Raw genomic sequence first — 13,941 nt, forward strand, 5'->3', positions numbered from 1 at the left:
CTTGCTAGTGGTGACTCTCAAGTCACACTCTCCCACGTGGAGTGCTCACACCGAGCTCTAGCACATGATCCGGCCGGACCACTTGTTGCTCTTCACATCTCGCTCAACTAGAGTTGCTCTTCGCGGCTCCCGCGGGGTGAGCACAATACCCCTCACAAACTCTTCTCCGGAGCACCGCACAAACTTCTTGCGGGCTTCAACGGAGTCTCTTGCCACCAAGCCGTCTAGGAGGTGGCAACCTCCAAGAGTAACAAGCACACCGGCTTGCAACACGATCACCTAGTGCCACTCGATGCAATCTCTCAAAGCAATCGCACTAGAATCGCTCTCTCACTCGATCGGATGATTACTATCAAGTTAGAGTGAGTAGAGGGCTCTCAAGCACTCTCACACATGGACACCAAGTCCCCAAGGTGCTCTCTCAACTCAAATGGCCGGCCACACCCTCTATTTATAGAGGGAGGCCCCAAACTAGCCGTTACACTCAAATCCCGTGAAAACTGAGTTTTCGCGGACTGTCCGCCTCACAAAAACCGGACCGTCCGCCATTTAAAACCAACGGCTAGAACTGCAATGATTATGTGTCAGAGTCGACCGTTAGAACCCCGGGCGGACTGTCCGCGCCCCTGGGGCGGACTGTCCGCGGTTCAAAACTTCGAACCAACCGATTTGCAAACGTCTCTGACTAAATCTGGAAGTTACCGGCGGACTGTCCGCTCCCCAGGGGCGGGCTGTCCGCAGTTCAAAACGTGAGCACACACAGAAACCGCAGTGTTTCTGTCCTAGAAATTTCAGTAGGAGGCGGACCGTCCGCCCCCAAGGACCGGACGGTCCGCAGGTCATTTTGGGCACCCAAGACAGAACAACCAAGTTTCTGCGCCCGTTTCAGCTTTTAAAGGCGGACCGTCCGCCCCCATGGACCGGACGGTCCGCAGGTCATTTTGGACCACCCACAGAGCCAAAAACGGTTCTGTTTGAGCTCAACCGAGATAACGGCGGACCGTCCGCCCCTCAAGGGCGGACCGTCCGCAGGTCTAGGGCGGACCGTCCGCAGGTCTATTTCCAGCAGAAATGTACCTCGGTAAAACGGCCATAACTCTTAGCTCCGATGTCCAAATTAGGTGATCTTGGACTCTATGGAAAGCTAATTCAGAGGGCTACACAACCCAACTGAATTCTTGATTCAAAACACAATGGATCAAAGCAGTATTCCACTCCAAGAGACAACCTAATTTCCGGAGAAAACCAAAAGACCTTTCTTGCTTCCCAAAGTTGATCAACATCAACTCCAACTCTTTCTCCTTTGCAAATGTGCCAACACCACCACGTGAACAACACCATGTGCATGTGTGTTAGCATTTCACAATCATTTTCAAAGGATATCACTTGATCGCACCACGCCACTCGATCCTAGCAACATCGCAATGTTAGATCGCTCAAGTGGCACTAGATGACCGATATGCAAACAAGTTTGCCCCTCTTGATAGTACGGCCATCTATCCTAAATCCGGTCATGCACTTCTCTACACAACCTTTGACCGGTGAAATGAAATGCCCTACAAGTCATACCTTTGCCTTGCGCATTCCATTTCATCTTCCCAAATATTGATGCCACACAAGCACCAAACTCCATCAAGCCTTTTGATCATTATTATGAGTCAACACTTGGCTTGATCTTTCTTAAATGATATGATCCACTCCATATCATCACATGACCTCTTTGGTCCATCGATCTTGACCTTGCTCGCTCTTCACCGTTGCCTCGGTCCATCGGCGCCAAATCTTGCCCAAGCTTCACCGCCTCGCGGTCCCTCGCTTCAAAGCCTTGACTTGCCCTTCTCCATTGCAACCGGTCCATCAAGCCAAGCCTTGTCTTGATCTTCTCCACTTTGGTCACATAACTCCATGTCATGTCTCATATGCAATGAGCTCCTCGATCACACTATATGAGCATAGCATCAACACTTAGCCATTTCTCCTCCATGGCACATGTTGCTCATACTAGTGTCTTTGTGTGGACTAATCTCCTGTGTATCTCAACATAAACACTTATTAGTCCACATAAGTTGTCGCTCAATTACCAAAACCAACCAAGGGCCTTTCAGTACCTTAAGTCATGCCAATGCAAAGATAAAGCATTGAAATGTATCTAATCTGTTTCTAACTTTGATTTTGCTATTTTGAACACATGCAACTACTAATTGGATTTTCCATGGACCGTCTAAATAAACAGGTGGATAATGTGATCCAATATGCGGGTGAAGGAACCCTGCTTATGCCAGCCTACCTACGTCAAGAAGTCGCTCATTTTTTGTTGAGGAGGAGGAGCGAAAGCGAAAGGAGGAGAAGGAGAAGCGAAAGGAGAAAAAGAGAAAGATTTTGACTGGGGTAAGATGATGGATTTTTTTAGAGCCAATTTTTTAGTCCTATGTGATGCATCTCAATTTTCTATGTCCCCTGTAATGCCTACAAAATATTGAATTTTATATTTTTTTATTACTATCTGTAATTATATTTTTCATATTTTCATTCTTTCTTATATGCCTTTGTAGGGATAATAACGCATCCTTGTGCCTTGTTAACTATTTTGTTCATTTTATATAGTTCATATTTGACCCACCTAAGAATGAAACTATTGAGGTGATACTAGTGTCAGACAAGGATGAGAAGGATATTTCAACATGTACTACAGAGAGGCGGGAGTGCTGGTTCAGGTATCTGGAGGACAAGAAGTAGAATTTGATGGTTGAAGCGACTTGGTATGGGGGAGAGGTTGGGTCAGCGGCTGTATGATTTGGAGAAGGAGGCAGCGTCCATGAAGTGTCAGAAAAACAAACAACAAGGGATTTGACATTTGGTTAGAAAAAGAAACAACAAGGGATTTGATGTTTGGATGGAGCTTTTGTGGTACCAGATTCTGTTGTGACACCATGCTAAGGTTGTTGAGATTTTGGAGAATTTATCTCGAATGATTTTTACTGGGAGATGCTTGGAGCTTTTTTTTGGAACGGGGTTCTGTTAGTGGCACTATGTAGGTGGCCAAGAGGTTGACTTCTCCGAATCAACCGCCCCGTCTCTTTCTCATCTTGTTGTATATATGTATACCAGTTGAGTACTTATTTAACTCGACTTGTTAGTACAAGTTTGAATCAATTGTCCCATGATATGGCAAGAGGGGAGAGGAGCACCCCATATTTATAGGACTCAATGGCTCATATGATTTTGACATGTGTCCATCTTCTACGCCCTTCTTTACAAAATATCTAACTCTAGAATTTTCATGCTTATCTAACCATACAAATATCTAGTTCCTAGAGTATTCCCCATTTCACCATTAAGCATGACAATCATGGTTCATGCATACTCTCTAATCTTCTAGAAGCTTCTCACAAATATACATTGCTACTTTCAACACATAATATACGTGGCAATGTGCAAAATCGAAAAGGAACATTACAATCTCAGGCAGTGCTAGCTGTAGAATGGCAAAAGCCATAGTACATGCCGTAGAAGAGCTGGAGCGAGAAGAGATCTGGTGTTACCAACTTAAATAGCACTTCGAATATGCATTAAAACTGCAACAAAAATATGAATAGATAGCTCATATCATCCTCTACCCTCATGCAAATTTTCACGTGTAGTAGAAACTCATGTAAGACGCAATAAAAAAGTGAAATATGCTTTTCAATGTTACTGTTTGCGGGTTCGACATGCTGATTTTTATTTTTTGGGATTATTGCGTTCTTGCCCTTATTTTAAACTCCAACTGCGATTTTATCCTCACTTTCTTTTACTTTGTGTTTTTACTCCTACTGTTTCATCGTGAAACCTCCGTTTACCTCTAGAATTCACTCCGTTAGCCGCAGCCAAGATTTAGCGAATTTTAAAAAAATAAAAAACCTTGAAAAGACAAAACTGCCCTCTATCCTCTTATCCCTTGTCTCCTCTAGGGGGGGTGGCCCTGAGTCATTGCTTCTCTCTCCGATATTTGACAAAAACCTAGCTTCTCTCTCCTGGGATTCCCATCGGCTAGGTGGCGGCGGCGGCGCGGGGCGGCCCAGCAGCCAGGCACGACTTGTGTGTCGCGCGGGGTAGGCTAGGGTAGCGCGCTCGCCCTCCCCAGGTGTTGCACCGGCCTGGTGCAGGTCAAGCGCGGGGGCAGGCTCGAGGCCCAGGCGCATAGGGCAGGGTCGAGGGGCAGGTGCTGGGAAGGCACGGGAGGGCTGGCTCGAGCGGCTTGTGCGGGGCAGGCATGAGCGGCGCGTAGTGCAAGCTCGGGAGGCAGGCTCGGGTGGCGCTAAGTCTAGGGGTGAAAGGGAAAGGCCAAGCATTGTGTGTGAATTTGGTTTATTCAGGACTGCGTGTCAATTTCTCCACTTGTCGGAACTTGTGAGGAGTGAGTTTGCCGATCAATTAGGAACACTAAGACCCTGTTTGGTTCCCAACAGTCCCAGTGTTAATTGTAGTTTCTGGGCTAAAATAAAAAGTCCCTCCTTGTTTGGTTGATGGACTAAAAGGGACTAGAGATCATTAATTACAGTAATAAAAGGACCGAAATACCCCTTACATGCATGCACTTGCAACGAGCTCCGTGCGGGATCTGCGGGAGGCCAAAACCTCCCTGGGCCATGCATGCATGCACCCAGCTGCATGCGCCATGTACAGCATCGGGTGGGGTGGGCCGGGAGGGGGGCATGGGGAAGCGGCCGAGAGGGGGTCACAGGGGAGCGGCGGGTGGGTGGATCACGGGGGAGCGGGTGGTCGCGTGTGGACCAGGGGCAGGAGTAGGGTGGAATCTGAGTCTAAAAGTCTCAAAAAGCTCCTCTTGAGAGACTTCTACAGTTTTAGCCCCCAACAGACTTTTAGCCCCAAAAAATCCCCCCTGTTTGAGTTTTCAGTCCCAAAAGTCCCAGGGACTTATGAAAAAGTCCCTGCAACCAAACAGGGTCTAAGGGTTCTATAATGCTGTGGGGGTCGTGCTGTGCCGGTCCTGTGATGTGTCTTGGTCGTGTAGGCAAGGTGTTCAACGATATGCCTGAAAGCCTCTGAGGTGAATGCTTGTGTTTTTTTGGTATACTGGTAATACTCCCTTAACAGATCAGACCAGATCAAAGTTGGACGCCTCCTCTTCTCCTTGATCTGCTATGTTCTGCAAAACCGGTGCAAGATTTCGTGGAGAGGGATCTGCTGTTCCGTCTGTCACTTGCTAGTTGCTACTTTTCATGTCCTTGTTTTCTTTGTTGTGCAAGTTGACTCAGCACGGTATTCAACTTAACAAGTTGCAACAGCAGTAAGCAAGAATTGAGAAAATGAGGGCCAAAATTGCTAGGAAAATAACAGGACAAATAACAGGGATATATTCATAAAGTTTTAAAAAAGTAAGGGTATATTCGCAAAGGTAAAATTATCTTCTTTGACACCGTTAAGTGCTGTCACGGAGTAGGGGTAGAATGAAGCTTCGTTTCCAAACAGTAGGGGTAAAAATGCAAAGTGAAAGAAAGTAGGGGTAAAATCACAATTGAGATCCAAAACAGGGGTAAGAACGCAATTGCTCCTTTTTTGTTACATCTAACACAAACTTTCCTTTCATCACAAATTTTGCATGATAATAGATGATGACACGCTCTTGTTCAATTGATGTATTTTTCTTTTGTATCGCATGCTAGAGAATCATAGGGAGTGGTGGAAGAAATTGAGAGAGAAATTCTTATGTTGGTGACATTAGTTCTCAGTTGTTCTTAATTGAATGCTCTGAGTCAGTTCATTCAGTTGTTTTTGTGTTCTTGCTATAGGCCTGTGTAGATCTACTCATTTGGAGTCCAATAAAATTAGATTTTTCATTTTATGATTTTTTATGATTTACTATAAGTTTTCAAAGATTCAGCGGAAATAAATAAAAGGACAAAACCGCAAGTACTGTAGCAATATCACAGTTAGAAACTGCCTAGGGGGTAAAATAGACGGTTTTGAAAGTTTATGGGGTAAAATAGATGGTTTTTGAAAGTTTAGGGGTAAAATAGATGGTTTTATAGTTTGAGGGATAAAGTAGACAACCCCTAATAGGTCAGGGGGTTAAGTAGACTTTTTTCTTTTAACATATGCCTCGTCAAACCTATATATTGGTTATTGTTTCTTTAAAGTTAGTCGTGGGTCGGCATTTGATTAGTTGTTCCATTCTGTTGGCAACAAATACCCTGTCTGTTAACTGCTGTCTTTAAATGTTTTCATTTTATTTTCACATCAATTAACGTAGGTGCTTCAGCTTCTCAAATTTGAATATGGAATACGCGAGGTTCGTTTCATTTCTCGCTGGGTGGAAGAATTGCTTGCTGCGTCAAGTGACATATCATTAATCAAATGTGCGGGGAAACAATCAGCAACAAGGCATCCCAAGTAGATGGTTTGCATAACTTGTTTCAAAGTTTAGTTCTTCAACTATAGATTTCAAATTCTAGGGATAAATGCCCGTTTGAATTTTTTCCTTTTCCTTTTCAAGAAAATAAAAACTGGCAAGATACGAGATGTGTGCACCGTCCATCTCCCAAACCCGATGGATCGGATGGCCCAGAGGCCCGTTCAGCCATCCCGGTCGCAGTAAGTAGCCCACACACACTTCAGTCCTCGGCTTTTTTCAGGCTTTCAGCCGCCGCCGGCTGCGTCTCTCCGCCGACGCGATGTCCCCGCCCGCCGCGGCCGCCGCCACCACCCGCGTCGCCCTCTACCTCCGCCGCGCCCGCCTCATCGACTCCCTCCGCCTTCGCCTCCGCTCCTCTTCCCCTTCCTCCTCGCCTCCTCCCCCGCCCGACGACCCCGTGGTGGCGCTCCACGCCATCCGCGCCGCGCCCACGCCGTCCTCCGCGCTCTCCCTCTTCCGCGCGCTCCCCTCCGCGCCGCCGCCGCCGCTCCCGCTCTACCACGCCCTCGCCGCCCGCCTCGCCTCCCTCGCCGCGCTCCCGGACCTCCGCGCCCACCTCGCCTCCTTCCCGCTCCCCCCGCCGCCGCTCGCGCGCCTCCGCCTCCTCGCCGCCGCGGGGGACCGCGCCTCCGCGCTCGAAGCCTACAGCTCCCTCCCGGCCGCCCCGCGCCGACCTGCGGAGGCGCACAACGTCGTCATCGAGCTCCACGCGCGGGACGGAGACCACGCCGCCGCCGTCGAGGCGTTCCGCGGCATGGTCCGCGAGGGCGCGCTCCCGAACGCCCGCACCTACACCGTCGTCATCGCCCACCTCGCCTCCGCGGGGTTCGCGGACCAGGCGCTCGAGGTGTTCCGCGTCCTGCCCTCGCTGCGCGTGCGGCGGACCACCCGGCAGTACAACGTGCTCGCCGAGGCGCTCGCGGCGGCGGACAGGTTCGACCAGCTCCGGTGGCTCGTCCGCGAGATGGCGGCCGTCGATGGCGTCATGCCCGGGCCGCAGATGCGCGCTGCCATCGCCGCCATGCGGGAAGCTGGTCATATCGATGGCACGGAGGATTTCGTCGAGGAGCTTTCACCCAACGCAAGGATCGGGTATGCCGTGGACGACGTCGAGGGAGAGGGAGAAAGCGAAGAGGAGGACGACGACGACGGCGATGCCAATCATGGCGACAGGGACAGAGGCAACAGGGAAAAGCAGAGCCTGAAGCCATGGCTCGACCCGCGCGAGCTCGCCAGGGCTTTGGACGGCTGGGACCCGCGAGAGGTGGCCGGCCTGGAGGCCGCTGGGCTCGTCTGGACGCCGCGGCTGGTGTGCAAGCTCCTGCGCGCGTTCAAGAAGGCCGTGACGGCGTGGGAGTTCTTCTGCTGGGTGGCGTGCCGCCCCGGCGGTTTCGCGCACGACCGCCACACGGTGGCGAGGATGGTTGCCATCCTCGCCCGCGCCGGGCACGTCGAGCTGGTGGAGCGCCTCCTCGCCAAGGTGCGGGCCGACGGCATCCTTCTCCCCTTCGCCACCGTGCGGCTCGTCATCGACTTCTACGGCCTCTCCAAGAAGGCCGACGCGGCGACCAGGGTGTTCCGGGAGGCCGAGTCCATCTGCGGCCCCATCTCGCGGCCCAACCTCGTGCTGCTCTGCTCGTCGCTGCTGCGGACGATGGCGAAATGCCGCAGAGCGCTCGACGCCATGGACCTCCTCGAGGAGATGATGGCGCGTGGCGTTCTCCCAGACCTGCAGACCTTCTCCGGCCTGATGGAGCACCTGGCCGGCGCCGGCGACCTCAAGGGCGTGCACCGGCTGCTGGGGCTGGTGCGGCAGTGCGAGCTCCAGCCCGACGGGTACATGTACAGCGTGCTGGTGAAGGCATACTGCAAGCGGGAGCGCGCGGCGCTCGCGCTGAGGGTGTTCGACGAAATGCGCGCGGCCGGCTTAACCCCCGACGCACCCACCAAGGCGCTGCTGGTGAAGAGCCTGTGGCGGGAGGGGAAGCTCCGCGAGGCGGCGCTGGTGGAGGAGAGGTGCGAGGACGTGGCAGGCGGCCTCCCGGAGGCGTCGCCGGGGCACGTGTGGACGGCCAGCGCCGCGGACTTGACGAAGGTGCTCGACATCTACTCCGGCTGCTTCGCTCAGCTTGATGCTCATGCTGGAACGGGGTGATGAGCCGAGTGGCATTGGTGCTTGATCTCGGACTTCAGATTCCAGAATGGCAAACTCGCTGTAACATTTCGATATGCAGCTACAGAATCGTGGCACCACGAGACGAGGATGATAAACTTGCAGCGCGATTGCACGCGAAGTTCTGAGTCCTGACTCGAGTGCTGGAGGCAGGCATTGCTGCTGCCTTATGCAATTCTGCTGTAGAATGTGTTCGATGTCTTCTAAAAAGAAAACCGGAATGTGTTCTTCGGCTCTTCACCCACCGGGATCGTGTTGCTGAGAGCCTGAGACTAGCGCCGTCTCCTTCTACCAAGGCACACCCCGTCAATTGTCCGTCTTCCCTTCGCCGACATGCAGTACTATTTTAATAAAAATCAAAATACGTTTAGTTGTTTAAGTTCAAAAAAGTAAATCAAGGATTTCGTTATCATCGAATTCGAAAAGAAAATCTTATTAGATCAAAGGCTCCAGCTGACCAGCTATATGGTGCGTTGACGGTTATTGTGTTTCAAAAAAAAAGGAATTTCGTTATTTGATTAGTTATTATACACCGACTTTTTTTTAAAAAAAAAAACAGCAATACGCTGCTACCGAGATGGCCCGATGGGCTGCTGGCCTGCTGGGCATTCACCTTCACGGCTTCACCCAAATCGCCCCTCTATTTCGAATCGAATTGAAAGAACTCTCTCTCTCTCTTTCTCTCTCTCTCTCTCTCTCTCTCTCTCTCTCTCTCTCTCTCTCGGCCAAGGCGGCGCCTTCGCCACGTCTCCGCCGGCGACGAGCACCGCCAGGTATGCTCGCCCCTTCTCTTCCCTTTCGGCTGTGCGAAACGGAGCACCTCAAACCCTAACGTATGCTATTTGTATTCGGATCGACCGTATCATACTTGCTTCGTTTTTTTGGGGGGCAAAAATGGCTGTACACCCATGCCGGCCCCTGGTTCTGAGCTTGTTCCTCGTTTCGATTTCGCAGTTGGGGGAATTGCTCTTAATTTGCGTAATGCTGCAATGGATGGGCGGTTCGAGGCGGGAGGTGTACGCCGTGAGTATCCAATCTCTACCTTAAATTTTGTTCGTGTTGTACTTCACGGCAAGTGATTTGGGCAACGAGCATGATTTCGACTGTTTTGTGCTTCACTTTTGCAAGGATGGTTTATGGCTGGGTTTCAAACTCTAGAATGGTGATTGCACGTGTAGCTGTGTTTTAACAAATTGTGACATGCTGCTAACATTTGGTTATGTTTGGGTGGCTCTGGGTTCTGCATTGTCTGCCCCTGAAATGAGCAGTCCAGGAAGTCAACACAGAGAAGGTAACTTTGGTGCTTTATTTCGGTGACTAGTAGTGCCCATGTGCCGCACATGTTTTAAAATCAAGAGATTTCTAGCATAAATCCACATGCGGCATCTTATGTTCAAAAAATTTAACAAACAATAATTTTATATTTATGATAAAGATGTATGCACCATAAGGACTTTTAACTTCCATTAGACAATAAATACATGTACTTATACAAGCAATTTTTAAAAATGTACATCTCAACATTATTAGTATCTCCTAAATTACCAGGCTTCATACTCGAACAACATCCAACGTATTCACCATTTTCATGGTTATCTGAATCCAGGAGGAACATCAAGACCTTATTATTGACGGTTATGCACCTTTCCCGCTTCTATACTCCCAAACCAAGCCAATTTGAGAAAGAGCAAATAAGACTAAAAAATTTTCCATCCGAAAACTGATGGTCAATCTTCCTTTTTTTCCGTTCATCGTCATCCCTCTTTCCAAGTGTTTGTGGCATCAAAAGTCAACAAATACAACACATAATCAGTTTTATCCGGCTGAAAAGACACACTTTTAGCTTGTTTTGGACAAAAAAATACATGTATTTATACAGGTAGTTTTTAGAAATGTACATCTCAATGGCACATGAATCTCCTAAATAACCAGTCTTCATATTTACAAACACTATAACTTATCAGAGTCTTTAACTGAAATAGTAGTGTGCACGTGCGGCACGCACGTGGTTGAAAAACAATATTGCAAAAAAAAATAACCACACTAAATTTTAGTGGCAATAAATATTTTAAATAAACTATATATATGGTGAAAATAAGCAATGAGATCAAAGTTGTGAAAATAAACATTTGTGTGAGAGTCTTTAGAGTGGATTATCTCCTCTGCAATACGTGTACCATGAAAAAAAATCTAAATTAGATATTAAGCTACTTTCATCAAGAAATTATAAAACTCAAAATGAGTTATGCACAATCACTGAACAACTAATCAGTTCAAGTATCGATCTCCCTACTTCGCTGAACAACTAATCAGTCAAAATGAGTTATGCACAACCACTGAACATAGGTCCACATGCGACATGTACATATTTTAAAAAAATTAGGAAATAACCACTTTATATTTAAAGCCAAATAAATCTTCAATGCAAAGGAGCACACAATGTCATACATGATTTGCATTTTTCCAGTGAAATCTGTGTTGTGCAACAGATTCCATTAGATCAATTTGTAAGTCCAAGTTTCCTGATGAGACAAATATACAAATATCTAACACAGATATTTTATTTTTTTCATTACATAAGTCAAATTCAGACAAAAACCTTCATCTCTGAACCCACATCTTCCTTTAAAAACCAATTCTCTATCACATCTCGACCTGAGGTCTGATCCCACCATGTGCTAGTCTAACCATCAGTGTATCCCATTTGCCATCTTCCAATGTCATCGTCCTCCTTTCGCATGCCTCCTCTCAACATCACATTTCAAACACGAAGATGATGGTTTAGAGCTCCCACTTATACAGACAAAGGAAAATTATAATAGACCGGCACTTGGATATATTGGAAAAAGAAGACGAATTATGAGGGACCAACACACACTACCCATTTGAAAAGCGAAATCAATGAAACAATGAAACTGAAATAGTGCTGCACAATGTTAAATATGAGACTTAATAATCTCCATCGAAGTTCCCTACATTAGCAATCTGTCATAAAAAATTAACTTATAAATTTTATATCAAAAACTTTTAACTCCTCTTGTTTGTTCTAATTAGCAAATCATCATCACAATTAGGAGGAAACAAAATAATACTTGGTACTCCACCAACTCTTTAGCTTGCTCCGTCTATTTATCACTCGATCCCCAGATAGGCTTTCCACCACTGACAAACTCTCGAAGTGCAGGAAACTGCATAGCAGATGGAAGTGAGTTTTGCAAGCTACAAGCAAATATGCAAGTATTTAATATACAATCTCAGGCATGAAGAAGATCAGGAAGTGCAAATGCAATCAAGGAGTGGCACCCTCCAGTAAAACTATTTACTGGGAAATTATCTCACGGGAACATGAAGTGGCCACCAGCGCATGAAACTATCTGCTGACTGAGAAGCCAAAAGTAGAAAAAGAATTCCATAATAGGAGGCAACCAGCATTGCCCATTATGCTACAACCCCTGCTCCTCACACAGAAGGGTGGGTGAAAAAGGATACCCACACTTTCTATTTAGGAAATTTTAAAGTAAATCAGAAAAATAAAAAATATAAAGTGGACACTTTCTATTTTAAAGGATACTTCAAGAGGAACTGGTGTGAAGTGGGCCAAGGCAAAGAAAACAAACCTTGTTCTAAGCAAGAGCAATGGACATGGCCCCTCTCATCAGTCCGGCCCACCATATTATGGTCTGTTAAAAAACTCAATTAAGATTATCCTATTGAAAAAGTAATTTCAATAGAAAAATGTTCTAAATAATTACTCACATGTTGTCTCCAGGTTATTTTTTTCCAAAGGTGTCTTTTTTCATTAAGTTGGACAAGAAGGACAGTGGGGGGAAAAGCAGCTCTTCCCACCAGAACTAATCCTAGCAAAATTGAGCTTATGCAAATGGATTTCCCAGGGCTGCAAATCGGAAACAACAAAGCTGAGTATTCATAAATAGAAAAGGTATTTATAAGTAAGACGTGCATTTAAATGACCTGTCACTAGCAAACTCCCACTTTCCGATATCAAGCGCATCCATACCAACATACAGGAAAAGAAAAGTCTCCGCAATGAAGGACCAAGTTGCAAAGGCATGCCTGAGTAGAGTGTTAGGAAGGGATGCTTTCCTGCAGCTTGAGTGGTAATGGTATTGCAGGTGCTAAAAAAAAGAGTTTCTGAGTAAGGTGACCTTCTCCCTAGGCTGCTTGATGCTGATGCCTACAATTGAAATTATAAGTTGCATAACTTTAGTGACACCTTAAGCAAGCTGACTTCACAATAAGAAGATGATGCATAAGGTCAGTCACTTACTTTGCCAAAGCGTATAGTACCATGGTAACCACAAATTAATCAGTAAATAGCTCTTTGACCAGAGCACAACGCGCCAAACCAACAATGGTCTTGTAGGAATTTATTTATGATATCATTTTTATCATTCCCATTGACACTACTTTTAATATGATAATGGCATTGTGGAAGTAAAGCACCAAGCATGATAAATGCGAAGATTACATTGGCTATAACAAACCTAACAGTTTGATTAAATTTTTGCTGATATGTGCAAAATGAAAAGGCATACCTAGGTTATAACTCTACACATACACATACAGACCAACTTTTGAAAATCACACCATAGTGAGTGAGCGACAATATGCACAAACAACATTTGTTCTTGCATGTAGATTGTCTGAGCCCTCCTCAATGTCCGCTGAAGTTGTGATACTGTCGCTAGTCAAAATAATCTTCAAACCAGCCCTTTCCAAAAAAAACACCCCAAAAGTTGTGATACTGAACATTTGTTTTTTGAAAGACTTTACTGGAACTTATCATCTAGTCCCTAAAATGATATTCTAATCTAAATAAGAATATCTCGTAAGTGGATAGATATCCTCTTGCAAAACTCTCTCCAACCATGGAAATTATAGCCTCTTTTCACCACATAAAATAGACTTATCTTGTCATTTATCTTAGTGAAAATATTTAATTAACATTGTCTCCAACCCACCTTGCAGTGTTATTACGAATTCAAGAATTTGATTTTCTCTTATAAATGACAACATGCAAAAATCAAACATATTACTACTCCTTTATGAACCCCATTATGTAAGTAGAGTATGAAAACCAAAAAGTGTACTATTGTTTGAGTGTTTATAGATTGCCACCAAACTGTGTTAGCAATGATTTGATCAAGCACAGTTTTTTCAATCCGTCTTTTTATCAAGCATATATCACGCATGAATGCATTTGTGAGAGGTGATGAGAGGCGTACCTAATTGCACATCACCATGTCGATCAATAGGAGATTGATTTCACAAAATCGCGTCAGTAGGAGATTGATTTTAATAACAAAATGAACATTGAAGCAACATCCTTATG

At 46.3% G+C, this 13,941-nt stretch overlaps 1 protein-coding gene and 1 long non-coding RNA gene across 2 annotated transcripts; one reads left to right on the forward strand and one right to left on the reverse strand.

Moving 5' to 3' along the window:
* The first annotated feature begins 6,639 nt into the window (after positions 1–6,639).
* LOC120705883 (pentatricopeptide repeat-containing protein At5g66631-like) lies at positions 6,640–8,828 on the forward strand. The gene has a single exon (XM_039990421.1). It carries the CDS (start codon positions 6,675–6,677, stop codon positions 8,568–8,570), a length of 1,896 nt encoding a protein of 631 aa, XP_039846355.1. The 5' UTR covers positions 6,640–6,674; the 3' UTR covers positions 8,571–8,828.
* Positions 8,829–12,367: 3,539 nt separating this feature from the next.
* Positions 12,368–13,941, reverse strand: LOC120705885. Its single transcript, XR_005688094.1, has 2 exons — positions 12,561–13,941; positions 12,368–12,483 (listed from the first exon to the last, which is right to left on the reverse strand). It is a non-coding gene; the product is annotated as an uncharacterized LOC120705885 (long non-coding RNA).

The sequence above is a fragment of the Panicum virgatum genome, chromosome 5K (assembly GCF_016808335.1).
Source record: "Panicum virgatum strain AP13 chromosome 5K, P.virgatum_v5, whole genome shotgun sequence".
Taxonomy (NCBI): Eukaryota; Viridiplantae; Streptophyta; class Magnoliopsida; order Poales; family Poaceae; genus Panicum; species Panicum virgatum.

Coding starts and splice junctions, on each gene's coding strand:
- LOC120705883 (XM_039990421.1), top strand. CDS start 6,675: ATGTCCCCGCCCGCCGCGGCCGCCGCCACCACCCGCGTCGCCCTCTAC.